Source organism: Mixophyes fleayi, chromosome 9 (assembly GCF_038048845.1).
Source record: "Mixophyes fleayi isolate aMixFle1 chromosome 9, aMixFle1.hap1, whole genome shotgun sequence".
In the NCBI taxonomy this organism is placed as follows: Eukaryota; Metazoa; Chordata; class Amphibia; order Anura; family Limnodynastidae; genus Mixophyes; species Mixophyes fleayi.
The window spans coordinates 109,230,540-109,246,819 of NC_134410.1; the positions used below are offsets into that span (position 1 = coordinate 109,230,540).

Below are 16,280 nucleotides of genomic sequence, written 5' to 3' on the forward strand. Positions count from 1 at the left end.
TGATGTGAACACGACTGACATTACACTGCTTCCCTTTGCCACAGGAACACCATTCATGCTGAGAGATTGCAAGGTGCCTTTCATTTAACACATATATAAGCATGGATTTCTCTGTAAACAAAGATTTTCTTCACTTTTGTTTTTAAAACAAAAGTAAGGTGCAGGTTAATAAGGACTTCCAGAGTATGCCATGCCATCATCATGAATACATAAGAATATATAAGAAAATTCTCATTTTTACAGTTTTTTTTTTTTTTCAATTACATTACACAAGTCATTTTGTTTCTTTTTCTTTTTTATGGTATACTGAAAAATGCTTTGGAATGAGCATGAAGAAAACATGGTCTGTCTGTTTACATAGAAATGTTGTCCTACACGTAATTTCTGAATAAACAAAATGTGAGTGTGCGGATATATATATATATATATATATATATATATATATATATATATATATATATATATATATATATATATATATGTATACATATGAATGCAACTAGTTACTAGGAGTTATGCACGTCTTTGAAGTGTAAAACCCATTGCATTCTCACAGCGTCCACACAAATATGTATCTGATACAAATCATTACAAAGGCCTTCACATTACATTTTGAAAAAGCACACACAGTAAACTCTCACATTCACTCAGTTAACAGGGGCTGAGGCTCTTACATATATTGCTAAAAACAACTTACACAAACGTCTAGGTGTCACCTAAGCAAGTGCTACTGTTGGGGATTTCTATTGTTGCAGGAGGGAGATGTGGCGCTTCAGTATACATCATTATACTAAAACAACCCCAAAGTTAGTTTCTAACAGGAAGTCCTTATGAAACTGCAAAATGAAATAACCAAAAAAACCTCACCAAACTAGAACACTTAGAGTTTCGCAGCTTCATTTGACTGTCTGCATTTAAGAAAACAAACAGAAGTCCAAATAAATGTATTTGTTTCTACAAAACCATTCCTCTGAAATAGGACATAAAAAACATAATGAGGAATACATTCACCCAGCTTCCTGGCATTTAATCTTCATCTAAATCTGTTTTAGTTTCTATGGGTGAGATAAACAGTGCAACATTGATTATTACTAGAGAAAAGCTACTTATGTTTAAATTAACTGGAAGAACATTTCAGATAATTTTCCCCTTATAACTGAACATACAGATAGATGTGTGTTTGTCTGAATAAGCACTGTCACTATAGTAAGTATGCCTGACCTGAATCGCATACTTTGCGCTTTTTGCCCCAATGAAACAATTTATTGCAGAAATCCCACCGTTGTATAAATTACAATGAAAATGTATTTGATTACGATGAGAATGTATTTTTTGTATGTAGGGGGAAAAAAATAACATAGATGGGTGCAGGCAGTATATACTCCATAAATAACTCTGAGGATTCACACTAATTGGTTTTAAATGCCATCTTTAGTTCAATATGACTAATCATGTACCCAAAGTCACACAAATAAAAAACAAAACAAAAACAAAAATAAACTATGTACATGAGACTTTGAAGGAATACATAAACTGTCATAGTCAACTAAAAAGGAAAGTGAGTGAGTGGGGGCAATGCCTATTGTGTTAGTGATTAGGTAAGGTACCCTATTAAGTCTAAAATATTTCTGTATACCCTGGCTCAGTCCATGGGACACAATCATTTGGCAATACTGTGGTCTGGATTAAGTTCAGTCCCATGATTTTATTTACCACAGGTAAAGTAACTATGCAATATGTTTGATGCTGATCTGCAACAATGTGAACCCAACTAGAGATGGCACAGGGATTTAAATGTGCTAAAGAGGAGCAAAGCTTAAGTTGGCATACCTAAAAAGTTAAAGAGACAGCCCACATTGGTCAGTAGTATGATGCAGACTAAGCCATATTCAAAGGAGCCTATTTAGTATAAAAAAAGTGCAAAGCTGCTTTTGGCTCTGTTAGAAGTCTTCACCCCTGACTGACTGTGCTCGTCGGTATTAAAAAGATCCATATTACACATTCACTCCCACCCTGAAGCTACGAAACTCCAAGCTACAGGAGGAAAAATAGACTTTTCTTTACTTCATTTATAGGGAAGCTTTGTCAGAGCCCTACCCACAAGGAAAAAAGACAACAGCTGCCTTTATTTTATTTTTTAACTGTTTTTGTTAATCTTCTTAAAGTCAGCTAACTCTCTCGGTCACCGGTGTTCTGGTATCAACAGGTTCCTCCCTGGTCGGCCTTTGTACAGATGAAGAAATAATGTCTTTTCGTTCACCTTCCCCTCTGTTTCTACACTTCTCTGCAATCTTAGGTGGCTCCTGAGCACAGCCATCACTTTCTGGTATTTTCTCATCTTTACAAATTTTGACACTTAAGTCCTGTGGTTCTTGGGCACTTATGCTGTCCTTTGAAGTCTCTGGTTCTGGGTTGGTTGTTGATGCCTTGGACTCAGAGTGGTGGTGGTGATGGTGGTGATGATGGTGGTGATGCTGTTGTTCCTTTTTCGGCAAAATGATCCTGCTTTTAGGGCTACTCTCTTTACTTTTGCTTTCTGGGCTTTTTGCAGGCTTCTGTACTTTAACGCTTTTTTCTATGATCGCGGAAGGATACTCCGGGGTCTCCGTAACGTCTAAACTCACAGTTTCCCGTGTCTTGCGTTTCTTTATTGGTAATACGGTCTCTAGGAGTGGTTTGATGGAAGACTCTTTGATTATTTTCTTCTTTGCCGCTTCTGCTGCTGCAGCGGCAGCAGCAGCAGCAGCGCTGGCACTGCCTGGCTTGCGACCCCGTTTTTTCGGTGCTGCCGGAGGATCCGTTTCAGATTTTCTTTTACGGCCTGGACGTTTGATGACAAGGACCTGTTCTGATGTTGTTGCATCAGGTTCTTCCTTATTTCCCGAAAAAGGCATTTTGACCAGAAGCTTTCCTGGAGTCTTTTCTATGACTCTTTTAACCTGAACACCCTCTAACTTGACTGCTGGCTTTGCTTTCACACTTCCTTTGGGCCGTCCTCTTCCTCTACCTGTGCCAGCAGGTTTTGGAGCTTTGGGTTTTTTCGGCTGTTTCTGCTCCCTCCGAGATGGACTTCCTCTCCCAGTTACAGTGAAATCAAAATCATTTGGATCAAGGGATGTGTCTCCTACCTTTTGGAAGTGTGCTACAAGCTCAACTTTGGACCGGAAAGCTTTACCATTTGGGCTATAAAATAAAATAAACATATATAAACATGGATATAGTTTGTAAGTGTCAGCACAGGCACAGAATACTAGTATTTAAAACTAAAAGCATTAAGCATAAATGTTAGATCTCTAATTGGAAGACAATGTTATGCTATCCTATTCATGTATCTGCTCCCCTTAGCTTTGTCCCCCCCGCTTGATTTATTTTCTCTTTCTGTACCCCACAAGCTTTTCTCAAATTTACTAAAAACTTAAAATGTTGTTTAAAAAAAAAAAGTTAGATCTAATAGGTATCGTCTGTAAAAATATATATGGAAGGAGACTGAAGGGAAAATTTCCATTTAAGAGCAACAGGCTTTATGTGGTGATCACTGCTTTGCTATGAAATGCACAGCTTTGTGGCCAAACACCTCTCCATGAATCAAAGAAACTGTAAGTCATGTACAAAATACAGTACTATATCCAATATACTCAGTAAGTGCTATGTTGTACCTACCAGGGGCGGTTCTAGATTTTTTTATTTATTTTGTTTTAGGGGCGGGGGCGGGTGGGGTTATTTAGACCTCGCCTCCTTTTTGTACTTTTATCAGTGGATTTCCTGCGGCTGAACACTATGTTCTGCAGGTCCGTGTCGGTAGGCAGAGTGTGCTGCCCGACTGCTCTGATTGTGTTTGAGCGGGAAGGAATGTCTGTTTGCTGACGCGGACCTGCAGCACATAGTGTTCAGCCGCTGGAAGAACGTCCCCTGGATCCGCTGCTGGCACCCACATATTGTTTGCTTGAATTTCCATACATAAATACAAATTGGGCTATGATATCCTTCCCCCACACTGGGATATCAGTTTCCTTTACGCTGTGACCCCACCATTTGCTCCAGAGACTTGTGGTTACGGTCCGCTGGAAAGCTTCTATAGATCTGTTTATAGTAGAGTCCTTCTACTCTTATCTGGAGCGCCTTGACGTGGCGGATGGCTTATTATAAACATGTAAATGGGTGTAACGGAGACAAGACTCCTGCATGCTGGGGGAATTTTCTGTGTCTCATTTTAATATAACCCCTTCCCTTTTCTAGTATTTGCTGTGAACTTGACAAATCGATTGAACAACTTCCATTTCTGTGTTGCAGCTTCTGTATTACAGTTCAATGAGCCAATAAATTGCTCCCGATAATATGGCTATGGCATTAGTCAATAAGTAGTAGGCTGTAATTGATAAATGTTTATTGTTTCCGTTCCATTTGCGGCTGTCAGATACACTTACACACACTGTCCAGTAGAGGTTCTAAGACGCAGTATAGAGCACCTCCCTTAGGACCACACCCCAATGTACTAATGTGTAGTAACTTGTGTGTGTAAAGGGGGGAGGGGGGGGAATTTGGTGGTGGAGAGAATGTGACTTACAAAGTTGTAAACTTACCTCAATAGAATTTAAAAGTAGGCAAATGTAACCATCATTGATTCAGGCTTTTTTTTAGAGAAGTTTTGCATCTTTTTAACCCCTACATATCACTGGCCTGTGTGGAATCATATCAATAATCCCTGCAACAATTGTGGAGCAGTGCAGGAATTAGACTTCATTTTGAGAGGCGAGATTATTAAAATGAGAAAAAGGAGTGGAGATGGTGCTTTTTTTGTGGACGTTTCTTGTTTTGCAGAGAGGCACACATCCATTTCCACTAAACTAAAAGACTTTTTGAATTTTGCACCAGCTTAGAGGTGGCAGTCTTTGTGTCTGATCCTATACCTTTAATGAGACCCTTTTTACACACTCCAAGTTTCAGACACATACAATTGCCAAGTGTAATAAAGGGCAGTCACCATCTCCCTTCAGTCCCATAATTAATTAAACCCATAAATGAGGCTAAACATAGTTTTATTTTAGGAGAAAAATTAAAGTTTATTTTGTTGAAAAGGTATGTAGTGCTAGGAGCCTGGATGTGGAAGCTTTTACCGAGATTGGAGGGAATGCCTGCACCTTAAAGTGTGCTGATCACACAGGCACAGGGACACAAACCAATTGTGTGTTGGGCTTCTTAAATGACCTACTATGTGTGATTGTTATTGTAGTTCCTAGGAATATTTTTCTATCTTCTGATTTTTAAAATATTTACACATTATAATACAAATTGATGTAACTGGCACATTTGTTAACATGGTTTCTGTTTCTTTAAAAACATTATTAATAATAATAATAATAATAATAATAAAAACACTTTATAAATCATTTTTATAGCTGCTTACTTGATCAAATATACATCATATTTTCCAGCTGAACGTCCTGACTTCCTCTGTTTGAGTTTCCTTGTCCAGCCTTCAGGAAGAGTAGGGTCATCATACATAGGTCCCCTGTCTCTTATAACAGAGCGCCTTTGTTTAGAAGAGGCAGAGGATTCAGGGACAGCAGGTGAAGTCTCTGGACTTTCAGAGGTCTCCGCTTTCCCTGCTTCTGCAGGTTCTTCAGACTGCTGCACTGACGGATGAGCTTGCTCTGGTTTTTCTTCGTCATTCTTTTTAACCTTTTTAACTTTCCTGAGTTTTGGAGGTTTGTCTTTCTGATCTAAATCTTCTGTCTTTTCCTCCCTTGGGAAAACAAAACAGAACAAGAATTATTATTAAATGCATTTTTACAGAATTATCTTTACTCCCTACTGACCAGAGGTACATGTTGCCTGATTACAGTAGGACTAATGAAATCACTATTGTCACTAGTTCCTAGTGACTTGTTATGCTAAATATTGGTTCAGCCCACACAATGGCTGCCTCCAAACTGTCCTGTGGGTGGGAACATAGAGGAAGGGGGTGGGGGGAATCTATTGGGCAGCCAGCACTGAATGCCTTCAGGGGACTGACATGTTGCGAGGTATGCTATGTGTAGGGGACAGGAAGTCCCTCATGATGCTAGGTATGATATGTGTAGGGGACAGGAAGTCCCTCATGTTGCGAGCTATGCTATGTGCAGGGGACAGGAAGTCCCTCATGTTACGAGGTATGCTATGTGCAGGGGACAGGAAGTCCCTCATGTTGCGAGGTATGCTATGTGTAGGGGACAGGAAGTCCCTCATGTTGAGAGGTATGCTATGTGTAGGGGACAGGAAGTCCCTCATGTTGAGAGGTATGCTACGTGTAGGGGACAGGAAGTCCCTCATGTTGCGAGGTATGCTACGTGTAGGGGACAGGAAGTCCCTCATGTTGAGAGGTATGCTACGTGTAGGGGACAGGAAGTCCCTCATGTTGAGAGGTATGCTACGTGTAGGGGACAGGAAGTCCCTCATGTTGAGAGGTATGCTATGTGTAGGGGACAGGAAGTCCCTCATGTTGAGAGGTATGCTATGTGTAGGGGACAGGAAGTCCCTCATGTTGAGAGGTATGCTATATGTAAGGGACAGAAAGTCCCTCATGTTGAGAGGTATGCTATGTATAGGGGACAGGAAGTCCCTCATGTTGAGAGGTATGCTATGTGTAGGGGACAGGAAGTCCCTCATGTTGAGAGGTATGCTATGTGTAGGGGACAGGAAGTCCCTCATGTTGAGAGGTATGCTATGTGCAGGGGACAGGAAGTCCCTCATGTTGAGAGGTATGCTATGTGTAGGGGACAGGAAGTCCCTCATGTTGAGAGGTATGCTATGTGTAGGGGACAGGAAGTCCCTCATGTTGAGAGGTATGCTACGTGTACGGGACAGGAAGTCTCTAAGAAAACATTGCAGGACAGAAACAAGTAAAAAGGCAAATACAGCCTGGTGCACAAGTGCAAACAGTGCCATGTTGTATTAAATTACAGCATAGGGCCTTCAACAACAATATTTAATATAATATTTGTATGACTATAATAATGCCTTTTCTAAAGCAGCAGCTAATCTAAATAGAGGTTTTTAATTACAGTAAATACATTCATACAATACACAGTATTCATGTTTGCTATAAAAAAGCATAGCCTCACACAACCAAAAAGAAAAGTGGATTTAAATCTTCACCTAAGGAATTGTGGACAGAAACAGCAATAAAACAATGTGGGGGGTTCACTGCACCCACATTCTCCCAGGGCGCAATTTCTGCTATAACAAAGCCGCTTGGAAAAATAGTGCATTTACGTCCACATGCTGAGTCACGCATTGCTTGATGCGAGAAACTCTGCACCATATGTGCTAGGTTTAGGTCCGACATACATATACCCACATACCTATACACACAACCATGTCATAAGCACAAGAAAATGTATAAATATTATATTTTGATAGCGAAAAACAGCAGATATATTATTCTTTCTTGCACGCGAATAAATGTAGCCAGAAAAAATAAAAATTATTTCAAATACGACCACACAAACTTAAAACACATGCACGATCAATGAAGAAAGCACCTATCAGCTTTAAGGTAATCAGCCGATCAGAAGTGACTAGCTAATGGTGCCGGTCATAATCATGTAGCGTGTTTCAGGAAGCGTGTTCAATACTTTTTCTCTGTGTCCTTTCACATTGTTGCACAAAACTTAATTTATAGACATCTATGGTTTGATTTCTTTGCATGTGTGGATTGCAAGGGTTGTTGCTGACATATGGTGTAAATTTCATTAAATTAGCCACATTAAATATATATTTACTGAGAAAAATGGTGATGTGTTCAATACTTATTTTACCCGCTGTATGTGTGGGATTTGTTTTGGGTGCAAATTTGTGTCGTTTATACTATGTAAACTGATGTAAGTTCAACTAAGCACAAAGTGTAGAAATCACTATTTAATAAAGTAATAAAAAGAACATAAAACCTGGTGACATATCCGTCATATTTATATAGGACTTTGATTTTTAATTCTCTGTGGATATTTTTTACTTCACCCATCAAATGGCCTTATGGGCGGCGTGAAAATGTTTTATATTCACCGTCAGTAAGGCTGGAGCCTGAAGGCTCTTTTTGATTTTTATTTGTTGACAATGGTAGTTAATGCACTATGTACTTTTTTCACATGCTTTATGTCTGCGTGTTTTTACAAAAAGCTTTGGCCGACCTTGGGGAGAAAAAGGTCCACCCAAGCTTTGCCCACTTAGGGACGTTATGTAGTAAAGTGCTACAGTGAAGGCGATCTGATGATCCTAGTTTTAAGTGGGCCTTATGCCTTCAGGGCTTCTTTTGGAGAGATCCAAAGACTCAAGCCCCCAGCACAGTCTTTGCACTGCACTGGGTTATTGGAGTACACACATTGAGCTGTAATAATAATACTAATAATAAATAACAAAGAAAAATAGCTGTTAATTCACAAAAGGTCTTTACCTAAAATGAAAATGATGCAACCAATTATTGTGGGATAGCAGAAAATGAACAGATACTATGAACCAGAGCGATGCATATTCTTGCAGTCAGATTTATGAATATCGGATTCTTAATAATCATCTGCTTTGAAGATATTGGCAGAGGCATAGACTCTTACTGGCAGATGCTGTAAGCTGTTGGCATGACAGAATTATATTTGTAAGAATATTCAGAATCCTTAACTAGGATTTGTTGCAAAACAGTCTTTAAAAATGAAAAAACATAAATCTGATAAGGCTATTTTAAAGAGACAGAACCACATGCTCACTCAAATCAGCAAGCGGCTAACTACCAAATACCACAGAAAAATAAATAATAAAAGTTCTACATAAATACTCTACACTAGCCGAAATAATGTGTATCCGATATACATTTATTTAAAGAGAATCAGTCACCAGTGCTTTAACTACTTTATTAAATAGTGCTTTGTACACTTTGGGTCCGATTCATGCTCAAATGTATATCTGTTTGCGTAGCATATCCTGCGCAATTCCGCACTGCACATGCTCAGAGATGGACATTAGGCCAATGAGCAAAATTGCAGGCAATTCATATTTGCACACAAGTGACATGACTTCCTTCAACTTGACAGGCAGAAAGAGGGAAGGAAGGGGCAGACTAAAGTAGCCCATGTACTGTAAAGGCATTTCAACACAGAAGCAGCCGATTCAAGTCCTGTGTTTGTCGTAACCACACTTGTTTTCAGCTTTATCTTTTAAAACCTCTCCAGAGCAGGTGTAAATGCCAGATGATAGTGATGACAGACACGTGATCATGTTTCAACTAAATATTACATGTAGATATACTATCTTAAAGCTTTGTATGTACGGTACACATTGATGTAACATTTATGTTATTAGTGTGAAAAAATTTACTCAAATGTTGTATTTGAAAACAACGGTTAAATTAAAATAATTGTTTTTTGAAACTATATTGTAAGGTAAATGTTTTATGCATTTTGTTGTACACACGTATGTTTGTATACTGCAGTCTGTTACGTGTGTCTACATACGGCAAGTACTGTTTAGACAGGGTGTATTTCCACCCATATTCAAATCAAACCCTATCGAGATGCCCTTGGATTTGACTACGGGGGCGGAACTACACACAAGCTACATGCTTTTTTTTGTACATCCAAGTTGAATAAGCCATTTTGTATTTAACAAATGTTCCCATATTTGCCTTGAAAAGAGCATGGAATATAACAGACTCAGCTAATAGCTGGACTCTGCTTCAGATTTGAGTGGTCAGCAAGTCACTTGGAGAGCCAAGACGGCTTTCTTCATACCTCACAGCTTGTGTTACAGTGAATTTCCTCTACTGGACATAGTGAAACCCCACATTGTTTTTTTGCTAAATACAAGGAACTATGTAATAAGCTAGTAAAATGCTAACCTAGAACCATTTGACAGGTTCTCTTTGAATTCCCAGTATGTAGGATAATTATAATAGTACACACACACCCACAGTATATATAAGTTGCGCTGAGAAATGGAATGTGATAGTTTTACAATGAAGGCAGTAGGAGAAGTTGTGGTATGGCATACAACAGTATATCATCTCACTTCAAGTGTGTGTGTGTGTATATATATATATATATATCTATCACATATACACACACACATATACACCCACCCGTATTTCTCACTCTGTACAGCCAACATTTTTTAGCAAACACTACATCTATTAAAAAGACTTCAATTTACCTGCTCAGTTCTGTGTTCTCTTACTACACCCATTTAGAATTACTATCCAAGTCTATAGAATACTGTTGGATGGCAGTCTAAAATGTGGTACCAATTTATGCTAATCTATACAGAAGTATAGATTATGATGAGTCATCAATTTGAGAACACTTCAGATTCATTCCAAAATATGTCATACATACGGTCTGGAGATTTACTGGCCTTTTTGACAGATCATTCTGAGGTCAATAGCTGATTTGTGCCCTCACAAATTGTGATGGCACAATCTGAATGTGAATTTCAATGTTTGGATATTGGTTACAATCTCTTGTACTAACCATTACAGATTTTTTTAAAAACATTTTTTACTGCTTATCCAAGGTGTGCAGTTAAGTCTCTTCTTTTCACAAATTAAACTGAAAGCAAGTGATCCTGTCAAATACGATTGGACCAGATGACTAATAGATTTGTTACCAGACATAAACCATTTAAATGAGGATGAGAGACATATGGTTGATAGATTTGATAGGCAGTAACTCCTATAAACGAAAAGTAAATCAAACGACTAGAGAATTAAAACATTTACTTTTCCTAATTGAAGTGTCAAAGTTGCCTAGATTTTACAATCTAATCAGAAAATACTTTCTACAGCAAATTTAAATTTCCCAGAGTTTCAAACCCCATCAGCGATTCTGATAAGACCTAGATTAAGGAGTTTTCCCTATGTAGGAAGTACTGCAATTATCATTTTGTGACTTATTTGTTATTCTGTCACTATGGTTATTTACAATGTGGAAACTACACAAATGTAAATTTCAAATTAACCAACATAAATATACCATTCGTAAAGGAACCCTTGATCTATTGAAATCTGAACAGATTTGTGAGGCCAAACATAGATAAGTCAACTCTATTTTCAAATTATTGACACTCTGTCCGAAATACAGAGGATTGGTAATGGTAAAAAAAAACCAAAAAACTTTGTAAATAAATCATTGTGTTAAAGAAACATATTACAAGTTTAAATACTTTTTAAGTATGAATAGAAGTTTGGTCATTACTGGTTATATCCAATGTGTCCCATCGTTCACTATATGAGTCAGCGGTTTTATACGATTGTGTCTGTATATGTCTTGTGCTCGAACTGAGAAAGCTTGGGAACCACTGGCCTTATCTCTTTTTGAGGTGAACTTCAATTTTAATGTGGTTCAATTATATCTATTAAAAGCTCTGTTTCTTGGATATTTGGTTAAAAAAAGTTTTGCATATTTCTCTTTTGGTCTGTTTATTTAAAGTCCTGCTCTGCACTTGGAAGAGATTTCCAGTAATAGATATTATATACATAGTGAATAGAAAAAGTCAGACCATTTTACACCCTTAAGGTGACCTTGCAACCAACAAAATTCAACTATACAATTTTTAGGAATGAGAGAAAATAAAAAAAACAGTTAATACCGTTTACAGGAGTGTGCACACCCCAAAACAAATACTTTGTGGAAACACGTTTTTCTTTTACTATAGCAGGGAGTCTGGGCTCTAACTGGGCCATTCCAAGACTTTGATCTTCTTTTTCTGAAGCCATTCCTTAATTGACGTAGATGTGGCTCTGGATCATTATGTTGGAAGATGAAATTCTTCTTCAGCTTTCTGACAGGGGCCAACAGGTTTCATGCTTAAATATCTTGATATTTGAAGCGATTCACTATGCCTTCTATCCTGATTAAACGCTGTTACAGCTAAAGAGAAGTAACCACTGCCATGCTTCACAGTGGGTATGTTGTTCTTTGTGTGATAACTGCGTTGTCTGTGCGTCAAATATATCTTTTAGAATTACGGACAAAATTAGGTTTAACGTTTGGTCTCATCAGACATTTTCCCACATGATTTGGGGTGATTACATGTAATTTTGTATATTTTGCAAACTTTAGATGAGCATGGATGTTCTTTTTTTGTGAGAAATGGCTTCCATCTTGCCACCCTACCCCATAGTCCAGAATATGAGAGAATGTTGTCACATGCAGGGAGTGATCTGTTATTTCCAGAAATTCCTGCAGCTCCTCTTATGTTGCCATAGGCCTCTTGGTAGCCTCCCTGATGAATTTTCTCCTTGCCCGGTCATCAACTTTGGAGGGATGTCATGATCTTGGAATGTCCCTGTTGTGCCATATATATTCCCTTGTTTCAAACTTTCTGGTGTAATGTCTTTATTTACATTCATGAAATCTCCTTGCACAATGGACCTGGCACAGCGTATACTTACAATATATTCCTCATAGCTGCTTGTCGTTTGTTAAAACTACTTGTATATTATTTGTGACCTTTGTTGCTAATGATATGTGTTCATGACATGTTTTCATCTAGTAATGACATAACACATTTGCAATTGGGTGTGTATGATAATTGGCTTGCCTATATAATCTTATGCTTTATTTTATTATTTTTATAGAACAGATGTCTTACTTGAAGAAAATAACCGACATCTTGTGGGAAAGGTATTCTCAATCTACTCTACAGGAAATAAATACACTTGAAAGACTTGGTTATATGAATACATTGGGGCATATTCAATTGTTGTTTTTCCGCGCCGCGGAAAAACTATTACCGTTAATACGGTAATAGTTAGCTGGATTTCAGCTCGCGGCTCAGGGAGCTGCAAGCTGAAATCCAGCGAGAAAATTACCGTATTAACTGTTTTTCCGCACATTTTTACCGTAATGATGGTAATAATGCGGGGACCATCGGCGTTTCCGCCGACAATTGAATATGCCCCATTGTGTTTTAGTACAAATTTACTGTTATGATAATTAAAAATTCATTTATATTTTTTTTGTGTGAAGATAACTCTATATTATTCTATATTGCCTATATATATATATATATTTGTTTTTTAAGGGAACAATTGTACAGGTGCTTGAGAATGGTTTTTGGACCAAAACACAGAACTTGTGTCTTATAAGTAAATAAAGTCCTGTTCATATATTCCTACATCCTGGATCGTGCTTCTTTTTCCTGTTTCTGGATCTCTCTTGGATCAATGTTTGTTACATTCTGTTTGTCAAAGGCTTTCCATTCATAGTTGTTGATGTTGAAAAAATAGAAAGGCAGCAAGTTCAAACTTTTATACATTTTAAATGTTTATCCAGAAGATGGCAAAAACAAAACAACCAGAAAGGTAGTTGCCAATTATCACAGGGAGAAAAACTTATATATTATTTTCTGGTCCAATTCATGGCAATCAGATTAACCTTAGATCAATCACCACACATTTGCAATATAAACTATAATTATTGGATTCCTTTCTTATCCTTGTAAGAAAAGGAATCCAATAACATTTTAAATCCACCCTGCAATCACTGCTTAGCCTGCTTCCCCTTACAGTGAAAAATCTGTACGTTGGAGGTGAACGCATAACTATTCTAGTTACAGTGGATGCCCCCATCAGAGCTGTATCCCCATCAATTGGATTTAATGTCTGTCTGAGTGATTTTAAATTAGCTCACTTATATAATTTTAAAAAAAAATTAAATACTACCATCACTATTCTTTAATTTCCAACTGCATGTCCATACTTAGTACCTCTAGTGCTTCTACCACATCAGAAAGATAGTTGGCCTTTTAAAGTAAAACAAATCTACTTACTCTGGCAAAACAACTAGTTTCAGTGTCAATCTGTATCTGGATAGTTAAAATCACTCCTAATGAGGACTAAACTTTGTTTTGCTGCTCTTCCATTTTCATCAGTAATTGAATTATATTACAAATCTGCTATGCCTGGTGACATTCAGTTGTAGCAACCCCTCGTCTATGAAATAAAAGTGAGAATCAATGAATAATGGTATTACTGAAATACAGAAGTATAAGGAACTCCTAGTCACCAATAAGACCAATAGGACAACAATATGCAATTATAAAATAGGATATTCTGTGCTGGTAAAAGTAAATACTCACTATGCAGAAAATCAATAATCGATGTTCCAATAAAAACACATAAATATAGATCAATAACCAAGGAAAACGATCAATAAACAAATAAAATTGAAAAAGACTGATTAAAAATTGTAAGAAAATCAACAATTAAAAGTCTATAACAACATAGGAGTATATACAGCTCCAAAAAGTTTAAAAAAAAACCCAGCACAAACACATTGCATATAAAATCTACTGGTTCCATTCAAAATATTCTTTCCACAGACACCCCTACTTTGCTAATAGTATGGAGACATGCAACTTCTGCTGAATGGTCAACATTATTTCCTAACACAAACTTGAGATTTTGGCAGCAACGATAGACATGCTGCTCTACTGAGGAACCAGGTAACAATAACACACCTGATTCAATTCTGCTTATTATTAAAACAAAAATTTATAGAACAGCAAAATATTGTATTGTACAGAGACTGTTTAATGATTCACATCAATGCCTGCCCCAGTCGAGCTTATGGTCTAAATTCTCTACCACATAAACTAACATTAATCTACCAGTAAGTTTTTTTGGGGACTGTGGGGGGGAAGGTGTAAAACCAGGAGGATACCCATGCAAATATTGGGAGGACATATAAGAACTCCACACAGATGCTACCCTAGTAGGAATCAACACACTATGGCCCCAGTTTTGGGAGGCAGCAATGCTAACCACTGTGCCACCGTTACTGGCTTATTTATAGTAAAAAAAAGTAGCTTAGAAAGGATGCAATTAGATATCCTTCCAACACACTTGAAAATTCCACCCATTTGTAAAGTATGCTTTTAACTATGGATAATAAAAAACATCCTTTACATTTATGTACTTTCACTATAGAATGGTCGTATGAAAACCATCAAGATGTATGATTCACCTCACAAGCTTAGAGATATTTGCTTTGTAATAACTGTGCTACATGTTCCTGTGTGTTTTTTGTTTTTTTTTTACACATCATTAGACCACAATGTTCAGTTTGGAGGGAGCCTATCAGTATATATGCCATTTGCAGTGTAAGTGGCACAGCTGTTCATTGCTCTTGTACAGAAATTTATTCACAGACTGACAACGCTGCCAAGAAAGCCTTTACAATTTTTGTTAAGCAAATTTTACTTCCACAGTCATTACTATGTATTAATGAAGCAGAAGATTAAACTAGATTTTTAAGTTTTATAATCAAATGTTACAACAAAGAGAACTCAACATTGTTTTCGGGTGTGTTCTTCTGAATCTTCTATCCAGAATTTTATATGTTTTTCAATAAACATGCCGAGACATTTTAAAGTGAAATGTCTAATGCTCAGCAGTGGAATAAATACTAATGAATGATGGCAGAACACATTCAACTTTGAATGTCATATCCAGTATTGTTATAAAGGTAAATGTATTTTCTTTACCCCTAAGCTCATCCACACATGGGAAGATTTGGTCAATCTGCATATGCACCAAATTGGCAGATCTGTTTCCGGTCTGGCCAGACAGATCTGTGAGCATCTTGAATAACTGTACATCTATTCATTCATTAGCTGAAAGCATATGACAACTTAGTCAATGAAAAGGATGCAGAATATTCTGCACTGTTATAATTGAAGTGTGATAGTAGTGAAATTAAAAATACACATATAGGTGGAATTATAAACTCCTGAAAATTATAGGTATATTAACGGAGCAGTCTGATGGCATCACTTCGATATGCAGAACTTATGCGCCAAATCCAAGATTTGATTTGGGATTTTAGCAAAATTCAGGGAAAGGGTAAACCATTATGATTCAGCAACTAAACCAGAATCCTCATAATCCAATGAATTGAGTGCACAGGAAAGAACTATCGCTTCTAGAAGCGGACGTTAAAAGGTGGCCATAAAAAAAACCCCAATATATCCCTTTGCATTTTTCACATTGTCTTGCATTATGGAATTAAAATTGGTCTATTCAAAAATTCTTAGAAATGATCAACACAAAACATAAAGCATTTTCACAAAACGCTAAAAGATTTTTCTTAATTCCAAATTGAAAAGAAAAAAAAAAATCAGACTATAATTGAGTAGTTAACCATTCTCCTCTTTTGCCAAGAACTCCTAAATAAACCCTGTTGTCTTCAGAGGTCGCATAATTCATTGATGTAAGTCCACCTGTGTACAATTAAAGTGCTTCAATTGATTTTAAATAA

At 37.2% G+C, this 16,280-nt stretch overlaps 1 protein-coding gene across 1 annotated transcript in view; it reads right to left on the reverse strand.

The window, feature by feature from the left end:
* Positions 1–469: 469 nt before the first annotated feature.
* The window catches only part of MECP2 (methyl-CpG binding protein 2), a 34,419-nt gene continuing 18,608 nt past the window's right edge, over positions 470–16,280 (reverse strand). The window contains exons 2-3 of the mRNA XM_075184855.1: positions 5,405–5,743; positions 470–3,183 (exon numbers count right to left, since the gene is read on the reverse strand). Coding sequence (XP_075040956.1) covers positions 2,166–3,183; positions 5,405–5,743 — 1,357 coding nt within the window. The 3' untranslated portion in view covers positions 470–2,165. The remainder of the gene's footprint in view (positions 3,184–5,404; positions 5,744–16,280) is intronic.